The sequence below is a fragment of the Ictidomys tridecemlineatus genome, chromosome 10, assembly GCF_052094955.1.
Source record: "Ictidomys tridecemlineatus isolate mIctTri1 chromosome 10, mIctTri1.hap1, whole genome shotgun sequence".
NCBI classification, from domain to species: Eukaryota; Metazoa; Chordata; class Mammalia; order Rodentia; family Sciuridae; genus Ictidomys; species Ictidomys tridecemlineatus.
Genome location: NC_135486.1, coordinates 18,211,035 through 18,227,698, shown reverse-complemented (window position 1 = coordinate 18,227,698; position 16,664 = coordinate 18,211,035). Strand labels below are relative to the sequence as shown.

The following is a 16,664-nucleotide window of genomic DNA, read 5'->3' as shown; positions in this document are numbered from 1 at the left end:
AGGATGTCAAGATGTGGAAAATAAGGGTTCAGAATCAATGACCTCTAAATAGCTACCATGTATTCTCTGACATCACTACCATTTCTCTGAAACCCTTAGTCCCTCAGGTCACCTCTTCCATCTTTCATACCGAGCTATGTTTCTTCAGATGCACCTGAGGCCTGAGAACTAGTATGAATACTGAGTGCTGAATAGTCCAAATGAATAGATGGTTTTAGTCAATATCTGAAGACACAAAGGCACTTAGGACTACAATCCTGGGCATCCTGGTGGAATGAAGAAGTCATTTGGGAGTGTTCAGGACATCCCCAAGTGTAAAGACCATTACCAAATAAGAGGAATCAGTGATCCAGTTTGAAAGACATTGAGAAAGCAAATTTATTTATAGTGGAACCTCTCAGATCCTGAATTTATTTTTCAGTAGGACTCCTGTGAAAACTTACTTAAACCAGCTTTTCTCCAAATTTATTTCTCTAGAGAGTCTCCTTTTAGTTTTTATTCAAGTGAGTATATTAATCTCAACACACCAGTGCTTAGCACTCTTCACTGCTGGTGGGTACCAATGTCTACTGGGCTGATTTGCAGTAATTTTTTTAATACCAAAAGGCTTTCTCCCAAGAAACACATCAAAAAAATGTGTAATGAAATAGAGGTAGACATGTCCATTTTCTGGTATTTTGATACCATGGGCCTAAACCTCATTGCTTATCTTTAAAATGCCTCTTATGGATAAAGTTTTCCTGGAAATAATACTTAATTACAATAAGCTCTTGAATTGAATACCTTGGTAAATTATTGTCTGATTAGGACCTGACTATAATATCTGTTTTAAAAGTCTCCTTGTAAACACTTGTCTTGTTAATAAATTTCCTCCTTAAAATTTGAATCAAATATATAAAGGTAAGATATTCCTGCTGAAAAATAATTTACTAATGAGCAGCTAAATCATACAACCTATTTAGCAGAGTTATTATAGTTATTACTGATAAGATAGGGCCTCCCATTTAAATGTAGAGAAGTCACAATGGTTCCAATACCAATTATACGTTATCCCTAAATTGCATATTGAAACCTGATGGAATTATGCCAAGATGTAATCAGAAGGAATCATGAGGTGAACAATTTTCAGAGCTCAATTTAATTCAACATCTTTTTAACTGTATTTCCCAAGGTTATAATTACATTTAGCAAGTGGTGTGTTTGAAGGGAGAAAAAATCATACTGCTTCATTGGCCACCATTTTGCCCACTTGTTTAAACAACATGATGTAATTGGTAAGAAGGCAAATTATGAGGAGAGCAACAGTACAGGAGCTTCTTTAATTCTGGTGGAAGTAATATAAAAAGTCAAAGGGCCTTGTTTCTAGACCCCAGCATCACAAAATACATACATTTCTCCCTATTTATTGTGGCAATTAATCTACTGGTTGAGCAGAAATGGGTTATTGAGTAAAATGAAAGGTCACTATCCCTTTAATTAGACAAGATGTTCAGTTAATAGTGTTTCTTTACATCTAAAAAATATGTAAAGAATTATGAACTTGCTCTATGGAATACTTATATTTACCATGCACACGTCATATATGTATACCATATATATCATGTGTATGAGTCTACGTGTGTGTGTGTGTGTGTGTGTGTGTGTGTGTTCTAGTGTTAAGAGATGATTCTTCAAGAGTCTGTCCTGCTTTATATACCTGTAAAAGTGATGGCTTTTGTTCAAAGTTGTTTATAGAGCAAAGAACTTTGAAAAAATAGAGATAGTGTTTCACTCTGGAATAGAGGGTAGATTTGTTTTCTAAAAGCAAAATAAAAATACAGCCTCCCTTTGGGGTAAGTTTCCCAGTAGCCATCTTATAACATTTAGGGTCAGGAGAGGTTGTCTCTTAGCTCAATGTTCTTTACAGTGACACATATTGTGTAAATGGCATCCACCTGGGTCCATTTAATATCACCTGCTACATGGAACTGGAGGACCATATTGCCTGCTGGGCCATGAATGATTTATCTCTGACCAAGAAGTCTTGTGTATTTTACCTGCATCTATGAAGATGAAAGAACTTTTGATACCTAGCATAAACCTAAGCACTAACTAGAAAAGGTCTTATATTATGCTATTTTGAATCATGAATTTTTTTCTTAAATACTGTCAAAAAAGATATCAATTGTCTCACTTTATGTGTGGAACTTGAATTGTCATCAGGGAAGAGTATTTAAAATGAAACCTGTATATAATTATGCATTGCCCAACCTCTTTTATTTCCTCCTTATATTTTTTCCTTTACTTCATTTAAAACAGAAATGTTGGAAAAGTTAGAGTGAAAACTCAAGTTGGTTACTTAACCTGAGAATGAGGATTCTGGGTCCCTTCATATTGCTTTAATTGGAGGGAGGGTCTCTTAAGCTCTTAGTCCCTCAATGTAATACAATATGACTGTACATAGCATCCTCCTGGATGGATTCAGTATCACCATGTAATTAGAGTCAAGTGGGACCATTTAAGAGCAGAAACCCAGATACCATTTTCCCCACTGGCTCATTTGGCAAAATATGCAAACCTGTCTTTAACCATTTTGATGGAGGAAAATATGGCATTTGGGACCTTTTCTTTTCTTTTTTTTTTTTTTCTTTAAACAGGATAAGCTATAATTGCCACTTTGAAACTGTATATAAATAACAGGAGAAACATTTTGACTAAGTTCTTCTTTCAGTAATCTATGCAATTATGACTAGAAGTCTTTATCTCACAATCTATTGTATGTCATCACTATCATTATTTAAATTGAAAGAAAAATATTCTGTAAATAATGCTCCTTTTTCTTATTATTTTCCCCATTTAAAAACAACAAATAGCAGCATTCCCCCACTTCATTCCATCAGGAGATTGAAGAACCTGTATCTCTTTTGCAGACAGTAGAGATTTCTATCAAACTGCTACAATTTTTTCATTAAAGTATTAGCTATGTTTCTCTTTTTTCCGTTAATGGATGGCTTTCACATGAAATCAAAGAAAATTTGGCTATGCAGGGCAAGGGATTAAAGGAAGCAGCAAGCACACCCAGCCACCTGTCACTGTCTACCTGAAAACATAAATCTGTCCCCTTAATACCTAAATCCTCACCTTTCCCATTTCCCCTAAGCATTAGGAAGATGATTATAAAACCAAAGATGAATATGTGTAATTTTGAAGATCGTTTTATCAGTTACTCAATGAGAAATGTGCTCTAATGACCCCCAAATTTTCTATAATGACAGGCAGCTTTGAACTATATTGTCCACAGAAATTTTTATCTCCCTCCAAAATATTAAAATTAGTCAGCCTCACAATTAACAAATCAGAAGATTAAAGTATAGCCATTACTTCAAACAAGAGAGTGACAGTGATGCTCTTTCAGGTCTGCAACAGATCTGTGTGATACAGACACTGTCATCATGCTTACAGGACTGGCTAATTTCAGATCATATAATTTGCATGACCCCAGTAATTTTCTGACCAAAAAGAATTACTTGGGAAGCATAAAATATAAAAATAGCAATGGCCATTTATTTTTTAACCATGTTCCTTTAACAATATTTTAACAGGTAGATAGTTGACTATCATAAAAACAATTTGACTATTAACCTTATAGCAAATATCACAATTAATTTTTTATTGGTACTTTATAGTTATACACAATATGATGATTCATTTTGATGTAATTACACAAGCCTAGAATATAATTTGCTCCTTTCAGTCCCTAGTACTTTCCCTTTCCCTTTTCTCCTTCCTCCTCTGGTTCCTTTTGTCCTACTCTCCTGGTCTTCCTTCTATTTATCTAGAGTTTTAAAAATTATTTCTTTATACATATGCACAAAGGTGAAATGTACTTTTTTATATTCATATATGCACCTAAGAGAGTTTGGTCAATTTCATTCCACCATTCCTTCCATTTCCTGTTGCTCCTTCTTCCATTTCAATACTCTTCCTCTACTTCACTGATCTCTCTTCTATTTTCATCCCTCCTCACCTTTTTTCCTTATTTTTTTCTAGCTTCTGCATTATGAGAGAAAACATTTGTTTTAGCTTTTTTGCTACTGCAACTGAAAGACCAGATCACAACAATGGTTTGGGAGGAAAAGTTTATTCAGAGGGCCCATGGTTTCAGCAGTCTGAGTCCACAGAAGGCTGCCTCCATTCCTTGGGGCTCAAAGAGAGGCAAAACATCCTGGCAGAAGAGTGTGGCACAGAAAAGTCATTCACATAATGATCTGGAAGCAGAAAGAGAGTCCATTCATCAGATACAAAATATATAATCCAAAGACAAGCCTCCCCCAATGACCCACCTCCTCCAGACATAGCCTATCTGCCTTCAGCCATCAGTCTTTAATCCCATCAGGGTATTAATAAACTGATTAAGTCAAGACTTTCATAACCCAACCATTTCTCCACTAAACCTTCCTGCATTGTGTCACACATGAGCTTTTGGGGGACACTTCAAACCGTGACAACATTTGACCCTTGACTTTCTGAGTGTGCTTATTTCGCTTAGCATGATGTTCTCCAGTTCCATCCTTTTATCAGCAATGCATATCATCTTCTTTATAGTTGTTTTAAATTCCATTGTGTATATATGCCTCATTTTCTTTACCCACTCATCTGTGGAATGTGCATCTGGACTGGTTCCATAACTTGGCTATTGTGCATTGTACTACTATAAACATGGGTGTGGCTGTATCACTATTGCATGCTTATTTTAGTTCTTTTGGATAAGAAACAAGGAGTGGAATAGCTGATTCATTTTCTATTTTTTGTAAAGTATTTTAATATATGTAAATTAGTATTTTTTATTCAAGAAGTCTAATTTTAATATTTTCTAGAAGTGAGATAAACTTCTGCCCACCTCCGCCTCAGATTCCCAATGCTGAAGATATGAAAACCACAGTGAAATATCAGGATGGAGAAAAAGTATCTGTTCTTTGCAAAGAAAATTATCTGATTAAGGAAGCAGAAGAAATTGTGTGCAAAAATGGAAGATGGCAGTCAATACCACACTGTGTTGGTCAGTACTGTGCAATTTGCTTTATAACATGCTTTCAGTTGAAGTTAATAATCCCCTCTGCTTTATGTAAATGAAAAAGATGAGTACCTTTTCTATTTCTCTATCTATTACACTTGATCCTGAAACTGTAAGTTATGATCTAGGTTCATAAACCAGTCACCATCTTTCATTTCTGTCAACAAAATTGGAAACACTTTGGGATATTATGTAACTAGCAGATAAACTCCTATTTATGAATTTTTTCATATAAGAGACACAAATCAAGGGAGATTTGGGCAAGAGGATAGCATAGATGTTTTGATGACAGGCTTAAATAGTATTTGCTTTTAGTTTTAATTTAAACGTTTTATTTATGTCTGACCCTTTGATTTCTGTTTTTCATACAGAAAAACTTTCATGTTCTCAACCACCTGACATAGACCATGGAAGAATTAGTCCATCTAGATCTTCAGAAGAAAGGAAAGAAGCAATTGAATCCAGACAGTATGCACATGGCACTAAACTGAATTATATTTGTGAAGATGGTTTCACAGCCTCTGAGGAGGATGAGATAACATGCTACATGGGCAAATGGAGTCCTCCACCTCGGTGTGTAGGTGAGGACTGCATGAAAACTCGAATTCTGATTTGAGAATACAAATACTTAAATAATTGAGAGTACAAATAATTGAATATAATATGCTTTTGTCAAAGTCAGGGTTTAGAATAATATAGATTATCATATGTATTTAATCATTTTAATACTTTATGATTAAAATACTATTGCATTATTGAATCAATCCTATTTTATTAATTTTATTGGTTCTTTATAGAGTTACTTTTTAATTTGGCATTTCTTTTTAAAAGAATATAACATGTAGTGAATTTAAATTTATGTAACTTGTAGTGTTTGCTTTGCAAACAAGATTTTAAATATTTTAAAATTGTTTTTCTTAAAGTGTTCTTTCTGATGTCTTACAATACTTGGTAAATCCATCTCATCAATTTATTCAATGTTATTAATTCTGAGTATGTTTCTGTTTTTCACTCATGGTTGATTAGAGAAGCTCTGGTGATCTCTTAAAAGCATCAACATTTTTTATTTCAATTTCTTGCTCATGTTTTTACTGTTTGAGAGGTGGACATACATGAGAAAGGTGGACTTAAGAAGCCTTTATGCACATTCGCTGTGACTTTATAATAGCTTATTTATTATTATTTCTATTCAAAAACTGTTAAATATCAAAATTGACCTATAAAATTGAATTTCTGAGTTGTAAAACATGGATTCATCCTTTCATTATTTTATTTTTTAGGACTTCCTTGTGAACATCCACCTTCCATTCCTAATGGTGTTATGTCTCATGAGTTAGACAGGTACCCATATGGACAAGAAGTTATTTACAATTGTTCTGAAGGTTTTGGGATTGATGGACCTGCATTTATAAAATGTTTAGGAGGAAAATGGTCTTCCCCACCAGAATGCATAAGTACAGTGTATTTAATTTTATAATCTGTGTGATAGATTCCCTCATTCAACGTATAAGTGGTACAAATAAAAAAGTAAGCTGTTATTCTAGAATTTTACAAGGTACCTGAAGTTTCTTGAGTCTGGCAGAGAATTATAACCTAGTAATTAAAAAATGTTTGACAGTAAGAGCCAAATTGTTTCATTGTCACATCATTTTGTGTAAACATTTAGCATCCTCTAATGTACATTCTCAGAATTCTTATCTCTCTCTGTTCCTAGAGAAACTGGCCCCTACTCATCCATCTCATGCTCAGTTCATCACCAATCTCACTACAAAATACATATTTCATAAAACTTTGAAATAATTATTGTAAATAATTCACATTTGCAGAAGCCAAAAGTAGAAATACATAAATTTACCTGTGGCAAGTGTGGGCAAAAAAATAATAATTTGAATGTAAAAATCTGATCTAAAGCATTAGAACTACTAATATTTCTTCAAGCATCATTCCTATCTTATATGTTTGATAAATTTAGAACAGTTCAATTGAAGTCAAAACATCATATTTTGCCAAGGTGTAAGAAGTATATTATTCATTATTCATTGGTTCTATAGGTAGCTAAGTATTATTTTAGAATATTTTACTATTAAATATTACATTTTTTAATTTAGTGAACAAATACATGTTTTTTTCTTTCAGGAACAGATTGTTTTAATTTACCCAACTTTGATGATGCCACGCTTTTAGGAGAAAGGAAAGAATCATATAAGTCAGGAGATCAAGTGACTTACAGATGTCCAAAATTTTACCAAGTGGAAGGGTCCAATACTATAACATGTATTAATGGCAAATGGATAGGAAAGCCAATGTGCAAAGGTACATTGATGGCATTATAAATTTATGTATAGTGTCTTATAAAATATTAAATTTTCTATACCATTCTTAAAAATGTGTATAAGTTAATTTTCAGGCCAAGACAAAGTAAGTTTAAGATTAGAAATAATCTAATTATTTAGGTTGGAATTAAATATATAGTGGTTAATCTCACAGTTCAATGTATACCAAAGAGTTCTCAGAGTGTGGTCCCAAGACCAGCAGCATCAAATTTTGAACAGATTTTTATGAATTCAAATGAAAATTCCTGAGGTCACCTTAGGCCTACTGGAAAAAATAATCTTGAGATATGACTTGAAATTATTCATCAAGTTCCCCAAAGGATTTTACATACTCCTCAATTTGGGAACCATTGCTATAGTCTGTTATTACTAACCATGCACCTAAAACTCTCTGAGGAATTACACATAGTTTATCATAGTATCCAAAAGCACTTATAAATAAATTTTAAAAGCTATGTTTCTATAAATATAGTTGTACTTTTCTGTTACTTTCCCACATCTTTAGTTTTTTTAATTGATAATCTGCCTCTTTCTTAAAGATTTACTTAACAATTTTTTTGCTTTTATTGGTGCATTATAGTTGTACATAACATCTTTAAACTGTGTTTTAAGAATAACAAATTATTCTTCAAACTATGTTTTTAATTCTTATTCTCTAAAGAGATGCATCTTTCAGTTTTTAAGAGGCTAAAATGTTAATTAAAGAGCAAGATAATTGTATACCAAAGAATGATGCTACATAATCTTGTTACTCTTATTTTTTGTTGAATTTTAAAATTCATGTTGCACTTATGGACTTTGTAATATTTGTTGTACTCAACTCAAGGGGAAATATTTCATTCTCAGTGGCTTTTAAGGGGATAAAATATCTATCAATGTTCTAGTGAAGGATAGCGAAGAGATTTAAAGGCATGAAAGGTTAGCTCTGACAAAAAATTATTGCTATATCTTCTTTTCCTTGTATTACATGTGAATTTATTAAAATCAGAAAAGTTCTTCATGACAAAGTATCTTATTAATCTTCAATCCTATTTAAAATGTGTTCAGAATCTTATTCATTGTTTAGCTACTCAAAATGAACACTAGGTGGAGATACTTTCTTTTCTTTCTATTCAGATATTTCCTGTGTGAATCCACCCAAAGTGGAAAATGCTAATATAATATCAAACCAGATGCTTAAGTATCCATCTGGTGAGAGAGTACGTTATGAATGTATCAAACCTTTTGAAATATTTGGGGAAGTAGAAGTGATGTGTCTAAATGGAACTTGTACAGAGCCACCTCAGTGCAAAGGTAGAAGATCATATTTTCTAATTTTTCTTTGCTTGAGGACATAACGTGAGTAAAATATGTTGATAAAAATAAAGTCAAGTCATTCTTAGGGATTATATTTTTTCAAATGCAAAAAATATGATATTGCTAAAGATTTATTTTCTGGCAAAATGAACTAAGAAATATGGTGTATTTTTTCAAGACACATTTAACCAGATTAATAGAACAGTTACAATCTGAGAAAATTCCTCATCTTAAAAGTTAAGACACTCAGTACATTTTGACAACTCCAAGAGATATCTACTTTGAGAAACAGAAAATAGGTCATTGAAGACTGATCATAGAATATAAATATACATTTGGGCATCTTCAGTATATAGAGTATATTTGAAAATATGTGGCTGAGGCCAGCCAGGGAATCACTATATTTATAAAAATAAGTTTGGATATTAGGTCATCAGCATTCTAATATTCAGAATTCAGGAAATGAATAATGGAGATATTATATCATCCATTTCTATTTTTAAAAATTAATTTTTCCTAATTTATTTTCTCTCACTTTACTTTGATTCTACCTTTGGCTAATGGTGAAGTCAGTTTTATGTAAACCACAGAATTAGATCTCCTTTACGTATCTATCTTGCCCTACTTGCTCTTTCCTCTAGTATATTTAGATCATTTATATTTAAAATAAATATTGGGCTTTTTGTTTCTTGTTTTATTTGTTTATTTTCTCTATTTCTCATTCTTGTTTCTGATCTCTTCCATTATTTTCAGGGAACAGTTTAAAAGAATTTCATTTTGATTTATCTTCCTGGTTTTGAGTGTATCTCTATGATAGCTTATCCCACTACCTTTCTTTTTAAATATGTTGCTTTAGGAATTACAATATATACATAATATATTTGCAACTTACCACTCTACTAGTAATGGCATTTCATTTTCAATCAAAACATGAGAAGCTTGCTTCCATTTAAATCCATTTACCCTTTAGTATTTCCTGTTTATACAGTGAACATTGTTACCAAATGATATAATTTTCTTTTAAACATCAAACATAAATAAACATAAATGAACAAACTGAGGAGGAAAAGTCTATTATATTATATATTCTTACTTTTAGCAATTACAGGGGCGAGAAAATGATACTTAATTGCTAAAAGGAAGAATATAAAATAGACTTTTTCCTCCTTAGTTTGTCCATTTATTTGATAACTCAATTATCCTTTCTTCCTTCTTTCTCCAACATTTTCTTTTCCTCTAAAGGTCTCTGAAGTTTGATTCATTGATTGATTTTTTCAGTCTATTTTCACACTGGGTAATTTATGTTGTTATATCTTGAAGTGCATGGATTTATCCTTCTGTCATCCTCAAACTGTTCAGTCTGTACAGTGAGACATTTTGTTTTGTTTTTGTTATATTTATCTGTTCTAAACCCTACTGAGCTTTTAAGAAACATTGACTATCGATATCTTTATCACATCAGTATTCTCTTTTATTATCTTTTTTGTTTGTTAATGTTTCTGATCCTTAAATTGATGAGTAATTTTTAATTTTACACTTAATATTTTAGGTATTACATTTGAGACTCCCCCATTTTATTTAAATTTCCTGTTCAGTAGTTCTCCATTACAGCCATGCTGAATTTAAGTCCAGGTTTCTCATTCAGCCTCTACAGGCATACAGGATCTGTTCTGCCACCCCTATATGTGGGTGGTCTCTGGTCATCAGTGCCTTATGATGTTTTTATGATTTTCTCTAGATTAGGTCATGTATTGTTTTAAAGATCTCTTAGACTAGCAAGGCCGCTCCCTTCCTTGTCCTTAGGTTAAAGGGATGAGACTCTGCATGAGCTTTTCCTTATTTATCTCTACTTGATATCATTTCTGAGATTACCAACCTTCTCCAGTGCTCCATCTAGAACACACAAGAGCCCCAAAGTGAACTCATATAACAACCTATTTGCCATTCCTTGAGTCCTGAAGTTCCTAGCCAGAGTGAATTCTCTGTACCTTCTAGAGTCTTCTTATATTGGCATTTAAAATTTATTATGTCCAAGATTATAAATAATGCTTAGCAAAAGGGGAAGGGAGGGGTCTTGGGGATAGGAAAGACTGTGGAAAGAGATGGACATCATTACCCTAAGTACATGTATGAGGACAAGAATGGTGTGACTCTACTTTGTATATAGAGATATGAAAAATTATTCTCTATATGTGTCATATGAATTGTAATGTATTCTGCTGTCATACATAACAAATCAATATTTTTAAAAAACTCCAACATACAAAACCTGAAAAAAAGGAATAGGTGACAATGATTTTTACTCATCTTGTCCAGATTAGGAAGGCAATATTTCCCTATTATTTTCTACAAATTTACTTCCTTTGAACTTTTTTCAAGGAGTTTTCATTTCTTTTGTAATAAAAAGGAAAATTAAAAAGAAGTCAGAAGGGACACAATAAATACTGTGTAATGTCCTATATAATAAGAAACTTTCTTAGTTTGTCCTCACTATCTACCTGTTCAGCATTTATATATTGACACATTTTTTAGTATTGAATCACTATAAAGCAGACACATTTGTTGATGGTTTATATGCGCCTTCAGTGAAATGAAAAGAAGAGCTTAAAATGTAACTCTCATTTTCTGTGATTAAGATTTCTGTGAGCAATCATTTGTTACCAGAAATCATGAAATCTTGATGCTCTCTAGAGTGATGTTTGTGCTGGCTTTAATTTTATCCTGTATTTTGATTTGTTCTCTCATAAATAAAATGATATTTTTTCCAGATTCCATAGGAAAATGTGGGCCTCCTCCACCTATTGACAATGGAGACCTCACTTCATTCCCATTACCAGTATATCCTACGGGTTCATCAGTTGAATATCAGGGCCAATCCTTATATCAACTTGAGGGTAGCAAGACAGTAACATGTAGAAATGGAGAGTGGTCAAACCCGCCAAAATGTTTACGTAAGTACTTCAGTAATCTCATGGGACCTGGGAAAATCAGCACCTTGAGTATGATACTTTTCTGTGTAAAATAGCAATAATTCACATATTAAAAAAGGAATATTCTGTGGAATGCTTCTCTACCAAATATTCATGTGTGAGGAAATAAAGATTAATAAGTCACTTTTATTTTAAAATAATTAATAAATACAATTATATATATATATATATAAATTTTTATTAGCATGTAATAGTTGCCCTTATTAATGGGAGTCAGTGTGATATTTCTATATATGCATACACTCAGCATGATCATATCCAACCTCTATTTACCCACCCTATATCCCTTCTCAACCTCTATTGGTCACTATTCTACATTCAGGTCACCCTTTTTAATATTCCAGATATGAGAGAGAATATATGGGTCTTATCTTTCTGTGTCTGGCCTATTTTGCTTAACATAATATCCTCCAGTTCTATCCATTTTGCTGTAAGTGTCAAGAGCCAATTCTTCTTTGTAGCAGAATAATATTCCCATTGTGTAAATATACTACATTGTTTTTATTTCCTAATCTATTGATAACCACATGTTCTCATTCAGTATCTTAGCTACTGTGAGTAACACTGCATGGGCATGCAGATATCCCTTTGGTATGCTGATTTCTTTTCCTGTGGATATGTACTCAGAAGGAGGATAGCTGGGTCATAGAGCATATCTAATTTAAGTTTTTTGAGAAAACTTCTGCTCTCTATAATGATCCTACCAATTTAAATTCCCACCAAGAGAGTGTAAGTGTTCTTTTTCTCTCACATCGTCACAAACATTTATTAATTTTAGGGTTTATTGTTAATAATAGACCTTCTAACTGGAGCGATATGGTATCTCATTGTAGTTTTTATCTTGATTTCCCTGATGGCTAATGATATTGAGTGGGGTTTTTTTTCATGTATTTTTGACTGTTTGTACTTCTTTGAGATATGTCTATTCACAAATCATTTGTCCAATGTTTAATTGGATTGCTTGTTTTTAGTTTTTTTGAGGTCATTATACATTCTAGGTATTAACCCTTTGTGAGACGCATAGCTGGCAAGTCTTTTTCCCATTCCATGGCTCGTCTCATTCTCTTGACTGTTTCTTTAGCTGTGCAGAAGGTTTTTCAATTTAATATATCAACTTTGTCAATTTTTGCTTTTGTTTCTTGTGTTTTTGTGGTTCTATCCAGAAAATTGTTGCTTGAACCAGTTTCTTATTTCTCCATATTTTCTCCTAGTAGTTTTAGAGTTTTCAGGTTTTACATTTAAGTCTGTGTGCATTTTGAATTTAATTTTGTACATGGAAAGAGGAATCAAAATTCAATCATCTGTATGTGGATATCCATTTTTAGCATCATTTATTGAAGAGGTGGTCCTTTACCAAATGTTTTCTTTTTTGGAAACTTTTTTGGAAACTTTGTTAAGAATCAGCAGATATAGATGCATGGATATATCTATATCTATCTATCTATAAATACACATATATATGTATACACACACATACAGAGAGAGAGAGAGAAGGAGAGTGTGTCTCTATTCTGTAGCATTGGTCATTGTATCTATTCTTATGCAAATACTATGCTGTTTTGGTTGCTATGGTACTGTAGTATATCTTGAAATAAGTTATTGTGATGCTTACAGCCTTTGTGTATTTATTTTTTTCTCAAGATTTCATTAGCTCTTCAGGGTCTTTTGTGCTTCCATATGAATTTTAGAATTTTCTTCTCTAGTTCTGTGAAGAATATCTTTCATATTTTAATGGGAATGGCTTTTAATCTGTAAATTGCTTAAGGTATTATTGCTGAAAGAATATATGCTTAAGGTATTATTACCAGCACTAATTCTTCTGATCCATGAGCATGGAAAGTTTCTTATTTATTTTGTATCTTCTTCAATTTCCTTAATCAGTGTGTGGTAGATGTCTTTTGTTCTTTGCTGTTTTGTTTGCTGTTGTAAAGATTAGTGAATGAGATTGTTTTTATTATTTGGTTCTCAGCACATTCATTATTGGTGTATAAAAATCTCACTGATTTTTGTATATTGATTTGTATCTTGCTACCTTAATGACTTTATCCATTCTAATAGTCTTTTAGTGGAATCTTTGGGTTTATATATATATATATATATATATATATATATATATATATTTAAACATATCATCTGCAGACACAAATAATTTGACTTCTCTCCTTTCAATTTGTATGCCCTTTATTTCTCTTATTTCACTATTCTGACTAAAATTTCTTTTACTTTACTGAATAAGAGCAGGGAGAATAGATACCCTTGTTCCTGATATTAGAGAAAATGTTTTTAACTTTTCTCATTTCCAGTATATTGCCTATGGCTATGTCTTGTATGGTCTTTATGATGCTGAGGTATGATCTTCCCAAACCTTATTTACTCAGGACGTTTATCAGGAAGTGATATTAAAATTATTCAAATGCATTTTCTATATCTATTAATCACATGATTTTTATCCTTCATCTGTTAATGGGATGTATTATGTTTATTGATCTGAATATGTTGAACCATCCTTGCATCTCTGGGATGGAACCAATTTGATTATGGTAAATAATTTTTATGATTCTCTGTTGAATCACATTCAGATTTACTCATATTTTATTGAGAAATTTTACATCTATGTCCATTAGGTTATTAGTCTACAGTTTCTTTTATCTTGTGTTCTTGTTGCTATGGTACCAGGGTAATGCTAGCCTCAAGGAATGGGCTGGGAATGATTCTCTCTCTTTCAAATCTTCACAACAAATTTAAAAGAAATTGAATTTGTTCTTCTTTAAAGATTTCAAAGAATTAATCAGTAAAGGCATCTAGTCATGGGCTTTCCTCAACTTTTTATTACTGATTCAATCTCATTATTCATTATTGATCTCTTCTGGTTTATATGTTTTCATGGTTTAATTTTGGTAAAATCTATGTGTCTAAAAATTTATAAATTCCTTCTAGGTTCTCTAATTTGTTGGCATACATTTTCTCATAATAATCCCTAATGACTCTTTGTATTTCTGAGGTATTGGTTGTAATGTCTTTTTTTTTCCCTCTCTTATTTTGTTTGAGTCATCTCTTTTTCTTGGTTAGTCTTATTAAAGGTATGTTCATTGCTCTTACCTTTTATGATAACCAACTTTTTGTTTCTGAAAGAACGAACAAGGCTTGTCATCAGAGAAAATGCATGTTTATTGAGGAACAGCTCTGCATATTTATAGAGCCGGGGGTGGTTTGACAATTATGACAGTTTAAAGGTTGAAGGGTTTGACAGTTGGCATGGGGTGCTTTCTGATTGGTGAGTAAGGATCATGTGGGTCAGCAGGGCTAGTCTGATTGGTGGGTAAGGATCATGTGAGCCAGCAGGCTAGTCTGATTGGTGGGTAACGATCATGTGAGCCAGCAGGGCTAGTCTGATTGGTGGGTAAGGATCATGTAAGCCAGCAGGGCTAGTCTAATTGGTGGGTAAGGATCATGTGAGCCAACAGGGCTAAGTCTGATTGGTGGGTAAGGATCATGTGAGCCAGCACGGCTCACCATTGTACGGCTCTTCTCAGGGGATGGGGAAGTTAGTCTTTTGAGTCAGGGCGACTCCCAACAGTTTCATTAGTCTTTTATACTGCTTATGTATGTGACACCCTCTCTATCTTATACATTATATAACTGAAAATTTGTAGCATTTAACCAATATTTCTTTTCTTTCTTTTTTTTTTTTTTTGTGAGGATGGAGATGGAACACAGGGCTTGCGCATGTAAGGCAAGAACTCTACCAACAGAGCTATATCCCTAGGCTTTTGACCAATATTTTAATTAAAGAAAAACCAGCCAGTCATGATAGTGCACTCTTGTAATCCCAGAAACATGGGATCCTGAGGCAGGATGATCACTATTTTAAGGCAAGTCTCAATAATTTAATGAGACCTTTTCTAACAATAATAATAAAAGAAAGGAATGTGGATGTAGTTCAGGGATAAAGTGTCCCTGGTTTCAATCTCCAGTCCAAAAAAGAAAAACAAGATCAGCCATAATACCATAATGGTTTTACACTCTAAAACACCAAGCTCTTAATATGATAAATGATCTTAAGAATTGGTAATAAAATATAATTATCACAAATTAACCACCTAATTCTTACATCATTTACTACTTTAACTTTATTTTAATCTATCTGGTATTCACACAGAATTTGTTCAGGAAGAGTTTTCAGGAAGACTTTCTGAAATATTAAAAACATTCTACTTGAAAACTCCAAAGTCTTGGTAAAAGACTCATATCTAACTTAATATATTATACTCATTTATTTTTTTCAGATGCATGTGTAATATCAGAAGAAATCATGGAAAGATATCACATAACCTTAAGATGGAAAGAACATCAAAAGCTTTATTCTTCATCAGGGGACACAGTTGAATTTGTGTATAAATATAGATATTCTCCATCAACGTGAAATCAATCATTTCGTACAAGGTGTATTGATGGTCACCTGGAATATCCCGCTTGTATTAAGAGATACTTTAATTTAATTTAATTTCATTAAAATGTGCACTTAAATGCAGAATTTTTATTATAATCTAGTTTTCAATTTTATTTTAAAGTATTGTTTAACTAATTTTTATTCATAAATTAGAATTTGTGTTGATACCTGCTAATGTGTTTAGAATCTGAGAGGATAGAGCCGCACATCTTAAAAGCACTGCATTCAAATTTGGCAAACCAAAGTACCATGCATCCTATTCATAAAACATCTATGCAAGAAATTAGATGCAATTACTTCCATGCTTGTCTGTATCCCTCATTCTCCAAACTGAAAGTTTTCTACATAACTTTTGGGACTCTCTGAGACTCTGTTTCACAGTGCATGAAAAGATAGACTCTCCATCTTCAAAATTATAAAATTCAGAAAGATCTAAAAACCAAACTAAGTCATGACTTATTTTAGTAAAAAATATAATCAATTACTAAGTATTACTTATCCATAAGAAAATGTAAAAAGATGGCATGTGAGCTTCTAAAATA

At 32.5% G+C, this 16,664-nt stretch overlaps 1 protein-coding gene across 1 annotated transcript in view; it reads left to right on the top strand.

Moving 5' to 3' along the window:
* Positions 1 to 16,212, top strand: part of LOC101961962 (complement factor H-like) — an 84,697-nt gene extending 68,485 nt beyond the window's left edge. Inside the window, exons 2-8 of the mRNA XM_013356131.2 lie at positions 4,857 to 5,038; positions 5,425 to 5,634; positions 6,334 to 6,507; positions 7,190 to 7,366; positions 8,503 to 8,679; positions 11,451 to 11,633; positions 15,959 to 16,212. Coding sequence (XP_013211585.2) covers positions 4,857 to 5,038; positions 5,425 to 5,634; positions 6,334 to 6,507; positions 7,190 to 7,366; positions 8,503 to 8,679; positions 11,451 to 11,633; positions 15,959 to 16,095 — 1,240 coding nt within the window. The 3' untranslated portion in view covers positions 16,096 to 16,212. The remainder of the gene's footprint in view (positions 1 to 4,856; positions 5,039 to 5,424; positions 5,635 to 6,333; positions 6,508 to 7,189; positions 7,367 to 8,502; positions 8,680 to 11,450; positions 11,634 to 15,958) is intronic.
* The last annotated feature ends 452 nt before the right edge of the window (positions 16,213 to 16,664 follow it).